Source organism: Eschscholzia californica, unplaced genomic scaffold (assembly GCF_041429995.1).
Source record: "Eschscholzia californica isolate CP2 unplaced genomic scaffold, dmEscCali1.0.p SCAF_6, whole genome shotgun sequence".
NCBI classification, from domain to species: domain Eukaryota; kingdom Viridiplantae; phylum Streptophyta; class Magnoliopsida; order Ranunculales; family Papaveraceae; genus Eschscholzia; species Eschscholzia californica.
This window is the reverse complement of record NW_028238483.1, coordinates 22,069,329-22,087,780: the sequence shown is the minus strand read 5'-3', so window position 1 is coordinate 22,087,780 and position 18,452 is coordinate 22,069,329. Positions and strand designations below refer to the sequence as shown.

Genomic DNA, 18,452 nt, shown 5'->3' with positions numbered 1-18,452 from the left:
AACAGAAAACTAATGGCATTCCTTACCCCATTTCATATAATGGAATTTCAACCAACAACTTCTCTTCCATAAACCCCACAAGTGCTCTAACAAAATTCTAATGGTTTTTTATACTTCTTCTACTCCCCCGACAACAAATAAGTTATAAAGTGGTAAGAAGAATTTTTTTTGTTGAAGCATATAACAAAGTGAAAATTCCACTTTGGGCACAAACAAAACTAATGTTTGAAGTTAATTCATGTTTGTTCTGTGATGTTATATTTACATGAACAATTTTATAGATGCATTTCTAAATCTCATTTATAACGGTCTGACTGGTATCTTTGAACTTAATCATTATTTTAATCTCTCTTACTTTAATCTACCCCTCACCGTGTCTCCCTAAGTTCTTCAATTTTGATAAATTTAATAAGACTAACTTGAGACATTTATTAAGACTAACTTGAGAAATTTATTAAGACTATACTTTTACTTTCTAAAAAGAAGTTTTTGTTCGTTCAAAACTAATTAAGGTTTATTTGTCGATTAAAATTCATGAAAAAAGGCCTTCAATATATATTCTACCATCACGTAAAAGCAGCTTGGTTGTGACTAGGACAAGCTGACTAGGACAAGAGAATGAGAAAAAATGGCAACTCGATTGGAAGATGATACATTCACTTTGCATTTAACCCTCCATATTGGGCACAAACAAAACTAATGTTTGAAGTTAATTCATGTTTGTTCTGTGATGTTATATTTACATGAACAATTTTATAGATGCATTTCTAAATCTCATTTATAACGGTCTGACTGGTATCTTTGAACTTAATCATTATTTTAATCTCTCTTACTTTAATCTACCCCTCACCGTGTCTCCCTAAGTTCTTCAATTTTGATAAATTTAATAAGACTAACTTGAGAAATTTATTAAGACTAACTTGAGAAATTTATTAAGACTATACTTTTACTTTCTAAAAAGAAGTTTTTGTTCGTTCAAAACTAATTAAGGTTTATTTGTCGATTAAAATTCATGAAAAAAGGCCTTCAATATATATTCTACCATCACGTAAATTCATCAGGATTACATGTTTAATGGATTTCGTCGTGTCGGAGGCACTGACAATACCTAGTAATTTACATAGAAAAAGTTAGTTTAATCTTAAAACTTACAAATGTATTAATTAATCACCTATTAAAGTCGGATATCGGGTACCCATCGAGTCCATGTCAGCTAGATTCAATTAGTAATGAAATTTTATCGGTTCCAATCGGGTATCAAAATGAAGACTCAGAACAGACATAAATGATTTTGATTCAGTTTAGTTTCGGATAAATGGGTACCATTACCACTCCTTATAGGGAGGGAGTGAGAGGTAAATCGATGGAGGGAGTGAGACGTACATCGGAGGAGGGAGTGAGATGTAAATCGAAGGAAAAATAGGTAGATATAAAGAGAGAGAGAGGAATAAAGATCGTGAGCGGGAGAGAAAGATGTTGGAAAAAACGAGTGCGTCGGTGCTGCAGAATAGAAGTTTTCCCTTACTTGTGTTAGTTACGAGAAAAATATGTAGAATAGTGGTAACAATAAACGAAGAGATGAAAGTAAATAAGACAACGATTTTAACGTGGAAAACCTCCTCAATATGAGAAGTAAAAACCACGAGACAAGTAGTCCACTCCAGATCCACTATTATAAGCAATTGAGTTACAAACTTGTCCTCCTTGTTCAATAGAAAATAAAACTTGAGACTCAGACTCCAAAAGAACCAATCTCAAGCACAAAAAAAATCTCACAAGAAATAGTAAACAACCCAGAAATATACATGCCAAAATGACTCTAAACTCACTAGAATTCCGGCCACCAAATATTAATCTCGTCGTCCAAACACTAGACAAACAAGTCAAAAATACCTCTGCAAAATTTCAGCTCAATCGGAGAAGATTTTACCGTCGGATTTCCTGAACACCGAAGACTATACCTGTTGAAAATACTCAGCCCCTGTTGCAGACCTCTTTCTCTCTCCTCTCTTTTCTTGTGCGTTTCTAATTGTGTTCACCTCTTCGAAATAAGATTAAGAACAATATTTATAGACTTCCTCTTAACCCTAATATCCTGGACCCATAAAAAATCAACTTGGACCAGGATTCGGTTTACTACAAACCCAACTATATTTTCCCACTAGGAAGAAATCCAACAAAAAAGATATTAGAGACAAAGAGAGGAAGGAGAGGAAGGAGATGAGAGAAACTTAGATATTGAGGGAGGGATAAGTGAAAATGAGCGGGTTACTGAGGACGAAAAAGAAAGTTGGAGAGGGAGGGAGAAAGTAGAGGCAAAGTGATATACGGATATATATATATATATATATATATATTTGAAATTTAATTAACGACTCTCTTACATACGAACATCATAGTTTTTTTTGTTGAAATGATAATATATTAAACTAAAATTTAAGAGTTCTATTACAATACATATGAGAAATAATATAAGGAATATTCTTCCAAGACTGCGTCCTATTCCTCTTCCTTGCCCATTTTGCCAGTTTGTCTGCCGCTCGATTGAATTTCTATTCGTATAAGTGAATTTAACTGTTTCCAGCCTTTGCTTGATGTCCTGTATTTTTTGTATATGAATTTTCGATTGCCATTGTATTTCATTTCTATGGTTCTGTAAATATTGTTTAACATTGATATTATCACTTTCTATGATGATTTTTCTGTAGTTATGGGATTCAGCCCATAACATTCCATTTAGAATAGCTATCGCTTCGCTTTCCTCTACATTTCTGCTTCTGGTGGTTGTAACATGTGCTTCTAGAAATTTCGACTCGTTGTTGTGTATGATCAAGCTTGTACCTGCAATATTCTGGATGTCGATGAAAGAAGCATCTACATTAATTTTCACCAAAGGTATTTCAGGTGGGTTCCATTTATCTTGTATTATTTTGGTTTTGATCGGTGTATTCTCAATATATTGCGGGAAGTTTATGATCATAGATTTTATTTTATCTATCGAATTGATTTCATGTTGAAAGCAGTGGTCGCAACGGGCTTTCCATATGTTTCAAAGGATTGTCGCATAATGAATGTTATTTGATGTGATACTCCTTTGTGATTTCTGTTCCCATATGAATATCCAATCTGCCACAGAGGATATGTGTTCAGAAATTATATTGAAGTAAAACCATATATTCTTTGCCAGTGGACAGTGTAGAAGAGTATGATCTATTGATCCAATTTCATTACAGTTTGGGCAATTCAGATTATTGTCGATATATTTACCTATTCTTTCTCTAACCGGGAGAGCTTTGACACATATTTTCCATATGAAAATCTTAATTCTAGGGATGACTGGTATCGACCATATAAAATTCCAGTTCGGTGATAATGGTAACGGTGAATTCATACTGATGCATAGGTTTTGATACATGGATTTGACCGAGAAGTGGCCAAATTTAGTAAGGGACCACTTTCTCTGATCCTCGTTGTTACCTGCAATGGGGATTGACAAAATTAAATTTCTAGTATTGACATCGAATGTGTTATTGAGAAGATCTTCGTTCCATTTATCCTGTTCAATCAACTGCGAGACCTTAGATATGTGAGAGTTATATAGGTTAGAAGGGGGTGGTGTAGTGTTGGGATCCAGTTATCTTTCCATACATCTATTTTCTCGCCGTTATGCACTTCCTAAGTGGAGAACCTATCAATGTTATCGAGATGCTTGCGTATATTTTTCCAATGCCAAGAGTGGTGTGGCTTAGCTGTACTCGGATTATCACTATTGTTATAGTACTTAGCTTTTAAGAATTGAACCCAAATTGCTTTGGGCTCCGATTTGATCTTCCAAGCGAGTTTACTTAACATCGCTTGGTTATCCAGCTCCGGGGAGTGAATACCAATACCTCCTAGTTTTTTAGGAAGGCAAATAGTGGACCAACTTTTGGTACATATACCATTGGACTTACCCCACCAGAACGTCTTTTCCAAAGTCGAAATGCTTTTGCATATGCCTTTGGGAAGGGCAAAGCATTGCATTTGGTATCGGGGTACGGCCGCCGCTATTGTCGAAATGACAATGGTGCGTCCTGCTTGAGGAAGGAAATTATGATTCCATTTCTCTAATTTGTTTTTTATCTTCTGAAGAATGTCATTTAAAACCTTCTTTTTCTGCGCCCCAATAAATAGTTGGGCTCCTAGGTATTTTTCCGAGGTCGATGCATATTTGACTTTGAGAGTTCGCATGATCAACCTCTTGAACTTAGGATGGGAATTCTTGGAGTAGAAAATGTTAGATTTATTATAGTTAATCATTTGCCCCGAAGCGTCGCAAAAGTTTTTGAGTATGGTTTTGAGGGTATGGATATTGTCCAAAGAGTTCCGACCACATATAATACAGTCATCCGCAAAAAGGAGATGGGAAATATTCAGGTTCGGGTTATTAGTGGGGAAACCTTTAAATTTATTTCCCTCATGATCTGCATTAATAAGTTGGTTAAGAGTTTCCATGGCAATGGTGAAAAGGAAAGGAGAAAGCGGGTCGCCTTGTCTAATGCCTCTGGAGGGGTAGAAAATGGGACCTGGACGACCATTGACAAGAACCGCCATGGAAGACATAGATATACATTGAGTTATCATATTGATCCAATTTTCCGAGTATCCTAATTTAGTCATGATGGCCGTAAGAAAATTCTATTCGATTCTGTCAAAAGCTTTGGACATATCTAGCTTAAGTCCAAAGTATCCGGTGGCGTCTTTCATTATTTTTAGTGAGTGTATGATTTCCTGACCTATGATCACATTATCAGTAATCTGTCTACCCGGGATATAGGCTGCTTGGAAGGGGGATATAATACTCTGTAAGGAGTACTTAAGTCTATCTGCCAGAATTTTAGTGATAATCTTATACGTGGTATTGAGGAGGCTGATAGGTCTACAATCCGCAGGGGTCTGAGGCGAAGTGGTTTTGGGTATCAGACAAATATGCGTGTGATTAGTTTCTTGAGGGAGCTCAGCAGAGGTGAAGAAATCTTGCACTAAGCTAAGGATGTTGTGACTAACAGTGTCCCAATTCGTTTGAAAGAAGAAGGGGGGATAACCATCTGGCCCTGGGGCGGCTTCTTTTTTAAGACTACTAATGGCCCTATTAATTTCTTCTTGATCTGGAATCTTGACTAGCTCTATATTTTGAGCCTGGGTAATAGAGTTATGAAAGAGATTGAGAATATTGGGATTAGGATTGTTGTTGGTCGAGGTGCTAATGTTGAGTAGGTGTTCAGTGAAAGCTGCTTGAACGTTATCCAACTCTTCAAGCCAATCTCCTTGGTTGTTTTTAATCGCCGTAATTTTATTTCTTCTATTATGCTGAATCGCTTGCGGGTGAACAAACTTAGTGTTTTTGTCTCCTACCGAAAGAAAATTGTTTCTAGATTTTTCTTTCCATAAAGATTCTTGATATCTATACCACTCTTCCAGCTGATAACTTAATATATTATACTCTTCCCTATTAGTAGTGGTGTTTAAATTGGTGATTATACTCTTGATATTGTTTTCTATGTTTCCAAAGACTTGCTTATTCCATTTAGTGAGATGTCTACTCAGGTTTTTTAGGTTCACTTGAATATTACTATTATTAGTCCACTTATCGGAGATAAAACCATGACAGTCCGGATGTGACATCCAGGTTCGGAGGAATTTGAAAGGTTTGGATTTATTATGACTCTCTTCCGCGTCAGTCAGGAAAATAGGAAGATGATCTGAACCCACCGACTCCAAATGTCTAATACTAAAGCGCTGATTATTTTGAAGCTAGGGGAGGTTTGCCAGAGCTCTATCTAGCCTTTCTTGGATAAAATTTTCCCTGAATTGCTTATTATTCCAAGTAAACGGGTAACCTTTAAATCCCATATCTAATAAATTTAGCTTGTTGATATATGATAAAACTTTGGGAATATAAGAATTAGACGCTAATGAGCCTCCTTCTTTATCCAGATTGTTTAAAATAGTATTAAGATCTCCTATGACTATCCACGGGGAATCACTATCTATATTAAGAGTTTCTAAAGTTTTCCAAGGTTTAAGTTTGTTTTTATGATGTGGGCAACCATAAAAGCCCGTAATAAAATTATGCGAATTATTGTTGGTATTATAGATGTCCGCGTGTATCATATTGTTATCTGAGTACCTGATATTAAGATTTATATTGTGTTTCCAATACATAACTAGTCCCCCGAATTTGTTAATAGGGTCCACAAAGGGGTTATTATAGTGTTTTATGATCTTAATATATTTATTGATATTAATCGATTTAGTTTTAGTCTCTGCCAGAAATATGATGTCCGGGTTGTGCTTATTTATGAGGTGCATTAGATGTTTTCTAGTGCTGAAAGAGGAAATACCCCTCATATTCCAACTAAGGATGAAGGGGTCATTATGCGAAATAGAAGACATGTAGGAAAAGAGGGATGAAACTAAGGGACTTACCACTAAAGGTATAATATGGATATATGTTAACTTTGGGCCCTAAAAATTGTTGTTTTCGGTGTACCGATTCAACGAGTTGACTCAGTGAGTCTATAACCGAATCACTGGTGAAACTTGTTACTACTTTGATTTTATTTGTAAATTAATCAAAAACACTTTCTTTCCAAATTAATGGAGAAAAACTAAGGAATAAAACAACTCAATATCTTTCGTATTTCTAACCGATAATGTCTGTTATCCAGAACAGATGATTCGTAGTCGAATCTCACTATCGATTTAAGATCGGAAAGAGGAATTGTATCCTTCTGTGTTTACTGATTTATTACTTAAAAAATCAACACACTTCTGATTTGGAAAATCAGAATGTCTTTGATTAAGAAATCAGATAGACTAAAAAGAAAAAGAAAAATCGGAGGATAAGAAGAAGAATAATTTTTTTTTTAATCGAGGCGAGGTATTCCTCTTTCCTTAAGACAATTGACGCCCTGTATAGTACCAAACAGTTACCGGCGTTTGTCTCCCAGGATACAACGATTAGCCTTTCGATTCAATGGTAGTTCGAATCAGAAAGCAGTCGAACTTGAAAGTATACTAACCTCTGACTTAATGCAAGTGGACCAAACTTCTTGCTTATGAAACTCCTTGAAAACTCTGCTAAATATTTCTCTCAGACACTCTAATATGATCTTCTAACAATGCTTGACACTCTGGAAAAAACGGATTGAAATTTGGAGTTGATTTGGGTCCTATAAATAGGTTTCGAATAGATGCATTCATAAGGGACACTTCTGTTGGGTTTTAGGGACGCATCTGTTAAGAAATAAAGTGACGCATCACTTCATTCCCTACAGTTCGTGTCGGTTGAGATTTGGACCATCAGATCGCTCTCAAAAGCGCGGAGGAAACGCCCTCCGTTAGATCTGATGGGCTTATACCGAAATTAGCCCGAAATCTAAAAAGATCAGCCGTTGGATGAAGTTTCGGGTTATCCCACTCCGTTCCCGACACGGACCTAATGCCATCCATTGGATCTGCCCTTTAGCGCGGAGAGAACGCCAACCGTCAGATCTGGACGTGTTCCCTTTGCGAGAATGGCCCCCAGGCAAACTTTTCTGTATTGCCTTTTGGTCCCTAACTTAACCATTTTCCGTCCAAACTTCAGACTTGAATATCTCATTCATCCGGAATCGGATTTGAGTGATTCTTGAGTCTAAACTTAAGAGCTCGACGAGACGAACACAATGGTGTGCTTTGTTTCTGATTTTGACGACTTGAACCGATCCAAAATCGGCTCCGATTCCAACAAAAATTTGGTTTGTCTCTGTCTATTAACAACACTCTTTTGTGGTCTATCCTATTCAATCTCCTTGGATACTACTATGTATATTTACTTCCTATGGGCCTCTGCAAAGATATAATAATTTACTCTTGAAAATAGTCAATTAAACTAAAGACACCCCCTACCTAAATGTTATTATGGAAGGTATCCTAACCGAGCTACTAAACTTTCTATAGGCACCTAATGAATTGGATGTTATGACCACTACTGACAACTTCTGTCGAAAGATTAAGGCACCCATTAATGCTCTACTGGCTGTCTGTTCTAAGGAACATGAAGGAACTTGAGTAAAGTGTCTATCTATTAAAGGCACAGTAAGCTGAACTAATATATGGCTACTTTAAATTAAGATATATAAATCTAATTTATGTGGAACTAAATGAAATACTACTAAAAGTAATTAAGAAGGATCACTAAGTAAATCAAATATGCCAAAGAGCTTGAAATCTATTACTTTGATTAGCTAACAGAAGAGAAAATTATATCAAAAGAAATTAAAAGATAAAACATTCACCATTCATGAAAAACAAAGCAAGCCTAAGTTCAAAATCCACTATGAGAGACCTCTACAATCTTATAGTAATAGAGGTCTCCAACTATAACCAAGATTACTACAACATCAACCAGTAGTAATCAAACAAAAAACTAAAACTAAAACAAAATACTATCAGAGAATCAAAATACTTGAACAGCTAGACAGGAAATTAACCAAACCAAGAACAGCCTACTCATTATCCCCTTCAACTCTTTTTTCTAATGGTAGACCCGGAGATTCTAAGAGAGAATCAGCAAAGATGTGCCTACGCCTTTCCTCCATGCTATCTAGGGATTCTGGGGATGGTGTATACCACCTAGAGGGACCATACCCAGTAATAGAAGAAGACCCTGAGGAGTTACCAGAATACTAACTTTGAAGACTACCTGAATAAGGAGAGCTATGACCCATCCTATGATCCTTCGACCTCTTGCTCATGAGTTGTCTTCTAACATCTTCTTCTATCTTAACTTCGACCAACTTTTCTAAGTCCTTTCTCTTCCCTTTCTGCTGAAACAATTCATTAGGGGGGATAGGGGTGGACTGAGCATGTGAAGGAGGGACCACGGTAAGAGCCCAATTATCAGTAGGACCATGAGCCACAAAGTTAACTTCCATAGGGACACTATCTGGATGAACTTGAGTCTTAATACAAGGAGTGATTGGGTGTTCAACTACTCGACATTTATGACATATAGCTTTAGGGAATTTGAAGTAGCTGAAATTCACGGGTTTCCCACCATCTGTAAAGATCGAGTTTAGAGTGGCTAATAGAGGAGTGCGAACATCATACATGAATTGTATACGAATATTCGAATTCGTGACCATACTGAAATTTTTGGGTTGGATCTGTAATATGTACCCCATACACGAAAAGATGATTTCCAAGTCATGTCGGTTCTGTATCGATGAGGGTAAACCAGAGAAGCTACACCACATTGGTTCCTGCATGAGAACAGGAACCTCCCCATGGAAAGGAAAGTCTACCTCTTGCATAACTACTAGATAACCCCTTATAATCCAAGGTCGGCCTTGGTTTATTTCGTTCATGGCAATAAGGTTTCTAGGTTTGATCATAAAGTGGTTAGGACCTGTAGACGAGGGAGTTATTCGACTCTCTCTGAAAAACCTAGATTGGGCAGAGAGATGTTTACGTGTGAATCTTATACCGTAGTCATATTGACAGCAGAGACGAGCCAAGATTCCTGAAGAGATTATTGGGAGCTCTTTGTTCTCAGAAGGCTTGGGATAGTTGATTGTTAGCTTCCCATAACCGGACATACTGATCAGTTGGATCGGCATTAATTGAGAAAGTTCTTCGATTTTATCTGTAGTATTAGTCGACATGGGATGAAGATGAAGGAGAAGGGAAGAGAGAGACTCTGCCAGAACCCTAAAACTAATTCTCTTTAATACTAGGAAGATGAAGGGAAAAAGCAGAAGGAGCACAAACAACCTACCTAATCCATGCGCCATTAAGAGGTATAAAGTTGATATGCTCCACTTGTGAGCAGAATCCCAGGGGTTTTCGAGACTTCTCGAAGAACACTAACCAGGTTACACCACTTGTAAGATCACTAATATAGGCGTTAATGGAGGAAGACCGAACGTCGAAGTTCCCATAGAATCCGGCGCATGCGTGAAGGCTTAATGAGTAGTCTGTCTCGGTAATAGGTTTAGTGATGCCACATGTTGATTAAGCAATTAATATTAAAACAGATGTAATAAGAGGGAAAGATTTAGGGGTACCTTCTCTGGTTTTGCCGGTTGCTCTTCCTTCCTTCTCTTCCCGAGATACTTTACCTAGATTTGTTTGCCTTTTCGATGAGAATGAATGCCTGGATTTTGTCTTTACTCCTTTCCTTTCTCTGTCTTATTCTCTTTTATGATCTAAAGATTCTTGAAAAGCTTTTATTTGGTAGTTTTATCAACGAATTTTGCTTTGCATGTGCTAATTAATGACTGAATTGAAACCTATGTGCAGAGGGTATGGTGGAGATTAGGGTTTCTAAGTAAAAAGGAGGGAGAAGACAGTTGCCTTGCTTACGTCAGCCGACTCACTCTCTCCTCAAAAAACTTACCCCCGTGGTCCTAGGTGAGATATACGAACATCATAGTTGATATTAAATTGATTTTTTTTTTAGTTTGAACTCAAAAGTCATTATATCATTACATGTCATAGATACATCATGAATATATTAACAGTGTGAATTGAAAAAGTTCAATAATTACCATAACAAAGACATTTTGGGCCCTATTGACAATTTAAAGACCATTAAAGTCATCCAATGGGGCTTCCTGCATCCTAGTATTTTTTGATGAAAGGTTCCTACATGGTAGTTGATATTGCATTGATAAATTTCTACCAGAAGTAAACCCCATGTGGTCTTTATTAAAACCCTAATAGGGCAAGTCCTCCAATATATACATATCCATGGATGAATGATAACAATTTGAAGATAAATATCATGCCTTGAGTAGAGGAATGAGGTACTACAGACTTTCATTTGATATCCATCTCTTAAACATCCCAAAACCCTCCTTTGGCTTGTATTCTGCCCCAGTATGACCCGCTCCCTGCACATTCACACACAAATAAAACATTCACAAGTAATCAATTTCTTTTGCACATATAAATTATCAAATCAAAATAAAAACGATTGCAAAATGTGTCTTGCCTTTAATGTCGCAAACGTCATATTGTTCGAGTACGTCCTTGTATATCTACAATACCAAAAATACCAAAATCACGAAATTTTCATTAGGAAATCGTAAATAACTTTTTGTCTTTCCTCCTACTATGTTTTTATCTATTAATGTATTTTTTGTTTATTTTTGTACATCTCTATGAAAAGTAAGAGGCTTACCCTGCAATTTGATCATCGACATACCACGGTCGCCAGTCATCGATAATGGAGTAATTTAGTGATTTTATCCACCCTTGGGTGCCGATGAACGTTATAGTCAGGTCGTGATCACCACTATTTCAAGAGAGTAAATACAGTAGAAGAAAAATAAAATTAGTATTTGACCAAGTGTTTCCTGGATGCATAAGATGCAAAATATGGTAGGTGAATCAATTAGATATGGTGATAAGATATTCTAACCTGTAAATCAAAGATCTATAACCTCTTTCACTGAGAGTTGAATGATACTTCAAGCTACTTTGGATTTCATTTTTATATGGTATGCTGTAGTTGCACCTCGTCCAGGTCTTTATTGTTCCCTGGTCATGTCATAAACATTTGTGTAAATCTCAACCATAGAAACACCAAACACTCTTGACGTATGCTCACAATTGGGAGAAGTAGATATATACCTCGCGAATATGTAGGGCTTTACGAACATTCTTGTCATTTGTCCACGAATAGGAGAGTGTATAACCATAACTCTACGAAAATCAAATTTTGGTCACTAATAATTTATGCACATAAAATTGTAGAGTAGATTTTCTTTTCTTGCATTTTCTTTTCTTGCAAAACCAAATGAAACATAGTACATACCCGACATTCTGAGGGAGGAAGGGGAGGGTCTTGACTGAGTTGAAGTTGTACTTTTCGATTGGCAGAGTGCTCTAAATTCTCAACAAGAGATCTTCGATATGGTAGCACGGATTGTTTTGGATTAGGGGACGCGAATAAACATATGGGTTCCAAAATATGGACACTATTTATTCCAAGTATACACTGCAAAATAAGTTAAACATTTCTTATTCCTCTCCAAAATAAAAGGGGGGATGGTCAGGACATAGGGTCGACTCTGAGTCAAAGGGAGCATGGCCATGGGGGGGGGGGGGGGGGGGGCAACACGGTTTAGAAAGCCCAATACTTGGGGGTCTTTTAAGTATGGGCCCACTTTTATTGTTTAGACTGGGCTACTAGAATTTAGAACATTCCTTTATACGATTATTATCTGACCTTATGGTAAGACATAAGATTCATTTGACATTGAATGTTGGTAGGACTTATATTTGCATATTCCCCTCCACAACTCTCCTGCAGTGACTGATAAAACATGAAGACATTAACGTAAGAAGTCGTTTTTGTCGATCATCACTTCAGAAATTATAGGATTTTTAACTTACGAGTATTCAAATTAGTACTTGGTAAAGTTCTTCGGATATTAATCCCATCCCATAAGAAAATGGGATTTGTGAATTTCGATCAAGACTTGGATCTGTTGACGGATTACCCAGAAGATATCCCTGAAACCCAACCCATATTTACGTTGCTTTTGGATATTTTGAGGAAGAATTATCGATAATCCCATTAAAGTATGGTTCAATGGTTCAAATTTTACTTTGCAAGCATCTATATCTTTGATCACTTACTTTGAGATTAACGAATGGTTCATTTCCAGCTCCATTGCCTGTGATTAAATCTATTTTATTAGTGGTGGTCGTATTTATACTTCACAAATTCGAAAGTTGTAAGGTAAATCTCCCTCAAATTCCTCAATATACTAATTTTTCGAAATTGTAATATTTAAACTTTCATCTCCCAAGTAAAAACAAGACATGTTATCATTGAACCAAAGTTAGCTTTCACAAAAAGAGACTAGGAGAGTTACCATTAGAAATATCTTGAACCAATCGCGGAACAATGAGGCCAGAGTAGGAATCACCACCAATGTAGACTGGGTTGGAGAGGAACCCAGGGTAATTGATCAACCACTTCAAATATTAGACAAGCAAAATGTTAGTTTAAATCATAAAATAGTATAGGATAGTTCTAGTGGCATTCCCTATAGTGTTATGGCCCCCCTCTTCGTCATACCTCATTACCTCCTCCCTAAAATTTGCCTTGTTGGGGGCTCCAATAACAACTTAGGGGTCCACCACCCTTTGGTGTAACGGTTGGACACCCATCTTAAGACCATGAGGTAGTGGGATCGAGTCTCGGTGGAAGCAGTTGCCATCAAGATTTATCCTATGTAATTTAGGCTATGAATAATGTAATAATTTGTCGGGTTTTAGGCCTCTTCGTTGTCGGGATTAGGCCTCTTTCATTCTCAGTTTATATTAGGCGGTTATCGTGCTCATTACATCTCCATGATGCATCAATGCCTTGTAACGACTAACGTAGACCGTAGTCGAATTCTCAAAAAAAAAAAACAACTTAGGGGTGTGTGGGCAATTTTTCAAGTGATATAATTATGAATGACTAGTTCAGTGGAACTTTATGGGCACCACATTTCTCATAAGAGCAACTTAGAGGGTGTTTGATTTTTGCACTTATTAACTGATTTTTACTTATTAAATGTGTGCCAGCAATTTAGGCCGTTTGTTTTTTCACTTAATAAGTGAAAATCACTTCTAAGTGACGGCAAAGTAAGTGCGAAAAAATAAACTCTAACGTGGAGCTTCTTTTTTTGCACTTACTTTATAAGTGCTAAAAATGACATTATTATATTTCTCCTCATATAATAATGACCAATATAATAATAACTAAAAAGAACATCTCAAACATATGATAAGTGCAAAACTTTCTTTTATGACTTTATCGGTGACTCCTCCCCTTCTTCGCTCATCCTTGACCTAAATTTTTCTCGTAAAATTTTTCACCTCTCCTCCTTCACTAATTACGGAACCACCAAAACTACATGATGCAAGGCGAGTTCTTTTTCCTTCATAATTCTTAATTGTTTGCTAATTTTTTGGACACAAAGTATTCTTAAAACCTTAGTTCTTTCGTACCTGAACTCATGAATTTAATGAATTAGTATGTGTAAGAAAAGAGAAATGTAATGATTTGTATTGATTTCCTAAGCTATTACATAAGTCTTTATAAGGAGTTACATAGGAGAGAAGTTTTATCTATTGGGCAATGTGGTACTAAATATTCTAACACTCATATATTCTAACATTCCCCCTCAAACTAATGACTTTTGCTAGTGAAAAATTCATGAGTTTGCTAAAATTTGTAGATGTTGACTTGGTATTGATATGGAGACATCATTGTGAGGTTGCTAAGTTGTTGTTCTTTGTTGTTGTTGTTGTTGTTGTTGTTGTTCTTTGTTGTTGTTCTTTGTTGTTATTGTTGTTGATGTTGTTCTTTGTTGTTTTTTTTTTCTCCATTGGAAGACCATTTGAAGAAAAGTTGGCGCCATTGTCAGGTATTTTCCCTTTTTAAAGAGAAAGCGGACAATTATAACCCATTGTCCGGTTGTGGGCGGAGATATACTCCTTGCTATCTTGTTTGTTGTTGAATATTGTTGTTGAATGTCTTTTCTATCTTCTCCATTTGAGGAAAAGTTGGCACCATTGCCTAGGTATGTTCTCTTTTTAAAGAGAAAATTGACAATTATAAACCATTGTCAAGGTTTTGTTTGGAGTTCTTACTCCATTGATTTTAATAGCTCTCACACATGATTATTACTCCAACATCATCAATGTAATATAATGCAAACCCTTGATCTTATGATTTTATCATTTTTCAACCCCTTGATCTTATAATTTTATCATTTTTCAACCACTAGCAATTACCATTCTTGATTTTTCCCACTTCAATTCTTCTTTATAATCTTCTCTTATCTCCTCTTCATTTGATCTTATGAAAAACTATAGATTGAGAGTTCTCAACTTTGATATAAGAAGTATGAGTAAATCAACTAAGAGAATAAACTCTTTTGCCATAAAAGTACCCACAAACATGTTTTCAAACATCAAAAGAAAACCATATTTGAGAATAAGTTTGGGTGTCTTTAGAACAAACCCCAACAAAAGCTTCCAAATGCAGGGATACCATTTTATTTTGGGAGTTTATGGGTTCCCAACGACAAAGGAAGCTTCCAAATGCAGGGATACCATTTTATTTTGGGAGTTTATGGGTTCCCAACGACAAGGGAAGCTTCCAAAAGAAATTTGATATGTTTCTTTTTGGTATGTGTATGTGATTTTAATTCCAAAAATGAAACTATTGGCCAGTAATCTAAGTTTTGGATTTTGAATTTGACCTTACTTATGACACAAAAGTGAAGAATTTGAAATTCATAATTACCCTAATTTCGAGAGGGGAGAAATTGGAATTTAGAATGAAAAACTAAATGATAAAAGATTACAAAAAAAGATTAAAAAAAAGAGACGTGGATCTCCTTTTCAGAGGAATGACCTCAAACTAGTTGTAGCTAGAAGTAAAGAGCCTTTCTGAGAGGAGCCCAGCCAAGAGACTCTCCTTTTAGAGCAACCCAAATGGGAGATGGGCTCCCAAATATTTGAATTTGAGAGCCCATCCTCCAATGGTCAGATTTACTCTTACCCTTGGTTTGGTCATGTTGAGCTTATGCATTATGGTCTCCTTTTGTGAAAGCCAATTTTATGCACATGGAGGAATTAGTGTATCCACACGAGGAATTAGTTAGTTTTTGTTATTCACACACTTTCTACTTAACTTGGTCACTTTACAAAAATGATAAAAGTACCTCTTTGATGACTCTTTGGGCGAGCTTCTTGTCTACAAGGTGAATAAGACAGACATTTTGGTCTCTCTCCTGAGTGGAAAGACCAAAATATTCCTTGTCTTATTAGGACGGAATCGCCCAGGAGGTATTTGTATCACTGTTGGTCAATTTACAATGACCGAGTTAAGTTTATTAGCACACATCAACCGATTACTGTCTTATCTCTTTAAGAAACAACCACCACCATCAAGCTCACTAACAACATAGCTATCGTCAAGCTCTCTCTCCCTCTTTCTCCTTATCAAGTTCTCTATGTAGGGTTTCAAGGGAGATCTAGACTCTAAAAAAGAATTTCATGTGAAACTTCAGAGATGGAGAAAGACTAAGAAAGAGAGAGAAAAATACAAACTATGGAATGAGAGAAGTGAGAATTTTCACTGAGGGTGGAATTCCTAAGGTCGACGTTTTGAGAAATAAAAAAAAATTCAGAGAATAATTCCATAGCTTTAATTCCTTAGGGAATCTATTTCCATGAAATAGCTAATTTTTAATTCCTTGCTCCACCCAAGGAATTAGTTTCCGTAGAAAGTCAAAAATCAAAATAAAAATATTTTAATATATTCGGATACTTGAAACCTAATATTTATCTCCATATAATTTCTAAACGACATTTTACCCATAAAATTTAGCAAAATAAATTTTTATTTATACATTAGGCAAATGACATTTTTGCCTTCTTACCAAATGACATGTTTACAATATTGTTGAAATGACATTTTGGCTTTATATAACCAAAATTACACTTTTACCCTTTTATAATATCAAATTGACATCTTACCCTTATGTTGTCAAAATGACATTTGTACCCTTATGTGGTCTGAATGACATTCTTATTTTTATCTTGTAAAAATGGCATGTCTACACTTTTACATTGAAATGACACAAGGTTAAATAACTTTACAACATAGGGGTAAAAATATAATTTTGAAAACATAAGGGTAAAAATGTAATTTAGACAACATAAGAACGAAAATGTAATTTTGGTAACATTAAAGAAAAAAAATGTCATTTTTACTACATAAGGAGTAAATAAAAACTCTAAATTGAATATTATATTCGTAGAAGTTAATTGTCAACTAAATAATAGAGTTCGTAATTTCACGGAATAATAAATGACTATCAAATGAACGAACTCTTATTTCCACGGAATAAATTCCGTGGAAGACTTTCCATGGAATTCTTTTATTTCCATGAAATTATTTCCCTGATATCAAACAAAACCAACGGGTGGAAAACTAAAAATCTTCCCAAACTCAGGAGTTGTGGGGCCCTAAACTAAACCAACAAACACACCCTCTATTTTATGTCGCCTGCCGTCGAAACTCGCCGAAATCTCATCTTCTATGTCTTCTCTCTCTCTCTCTCTCTCTCTCTCTCTCTCTCTCTCTTATGTATTTTCTTTTTTCTTTCTTTCACTTCTCTCCCTTGCCTCTATCTCCGGCGAAGGGGAAGAGAGAGAAAGAAAGAGAAGACAAAGAAAAAGAGGAAAGACGAGAAAGGAACAAGTGCCGCCTGAAATGGTGGAGATGTCATCGGGATTTGGGGTGGAAGTCGCTGGAGTTGATGGTGGTAGTGGAAAAAGAAGATGAGGGAAGAAACTAAAGGTTTGGGTGTTTGGAAGAAACAAAAAGTTCAAAATTAATTTTGTTTCCACTCAAAACTTTGCACCCGGAAAAATATTCTACTGTAACACCGACCATTCGTAAGTCCTAACACGCAGTCGGGCAAAATTAAAGAAGAAGACAGTGGGTAAATAACATGTGTATGAATAGTAAAAAATAGATTTGGGCAGTGTGATTCACCGTGTGCAGGAATAGTAAAAAGACGAATGTATCTATAGGTAAACGGTAAACCCACTCCATATGCCTGCCCATAGTCTAATTGGGGTTCCCTATAGAACTACAGTTACTAACGAACCTTGGTAAGAAACTGGTAGGCTTGATCAGTTGATTTTATATCACCAGTGAACCAACCCTCAAAGCTCCTTGAATACGAGAATCCAGTACCCACTGGGGAATCTAAAAATATTATGCTTGCTACCTGAAATTCCACTTTCATCAGTCAAGATTAAAGTCAAAGTCAACATATAAATTCAGAAATACTTATGAATCTACATATATACTTAACTTTGTCCATGAATATGGATTCAACACTAAATTGGGTAAGCTCTCATTGTATTCCCCAACTTTGAACTTCAATGGACCTTTAAACAAAAGGATTCAATCTATTATAAGCCCTAATGATCTAATTAGGGTTTCTAAAAATGAATAAAACATGAAGTATCTTCCATAACTTCGGAACAGCCAAAAACCACGTATCTGATGTGGTCGGCCTAGACTTCCAAGCATGTTAGAGAAAACAGGTTTTTAAGAAAAATATGAGCTAATATAAATCATGTTGGTCAGCCTAAAGTTTAAATCCTTACGCAACTGTTATATGAAAATATATGTTTTTGAACAGAGGATGTTTGAAAATCTAGGCCGACCACATCTGCAGCCAACGAGTTGTGTCAGCCCAAAGTCCAAACTATACATATTTGACCATGAGTCCGGACCGAACCTATCTGATAAACAAGACCACTGAAAGCCGAGCAACCATGACCTCCTGTTAGCCAAAGCATAACCGGGTCCACGCTTGGGTCCCTTTCCGATT

At 36.2% G+C, this 18,452-nt stretch overlaps 1 protein-coding gene across 1 annotated transcript; it reads right to left on the bottom strand.

Annotated features, from left to right (window-relative positions):
• Positions 1-10,463: 10,463 nt before the first annotated feature.
• On the bottom strand, positions 10,464-18,003 carry LOC147532475 (serine carboxypeptidase-like 18). The gene is made up of 12 exons (XM_086649352.1): positions 17,928-18,003; positions 17,718-17,840; positions 12,912-13,014; positions 12,673-12,710; positions 12,445-12,546; positions 12,260-12,346; positions 11,846-12,028; positions 11,662-11,733; positions 11,450-11,568; positions 11,210-11,323; positions 11,021-11,066; positions 10,464-10,919 (listed from the first exon to the last, which is right to left on the bottom strand). The coding sequence occupies exons 1-12, from the start codon at positions 17,934-17,936 to the stop codon at positions 10,836-10,838; spliced, it is 1,080 nt and encodes a 359-aa protein (XP_086505478.1). The 5' UTR covers positions 17,937-18,003; the 3' UTR covers positions 10,464-10,835.
• Positions 18,004-18,452: the final 449 nt, after the last annotated feature.

Coding starts and splice junctions, on each gene's coding strand:
- LOC147532475 (XM_086649352.1), bottom strand. Junction 11,734..11,845: donor TTCCTCCCTCAGAATGTCGG/GTATGTACTATG, acceptor TGATTTTCGTAG/AGTTATGGTTATACACTCTC. Junction 11,067..11,209: donor GTCGATGATCAAATTGCAGG/GTAAGCCTCTTA, acceptor TTGGTATTGTAG/ATATACAAGGACGTACTCGA.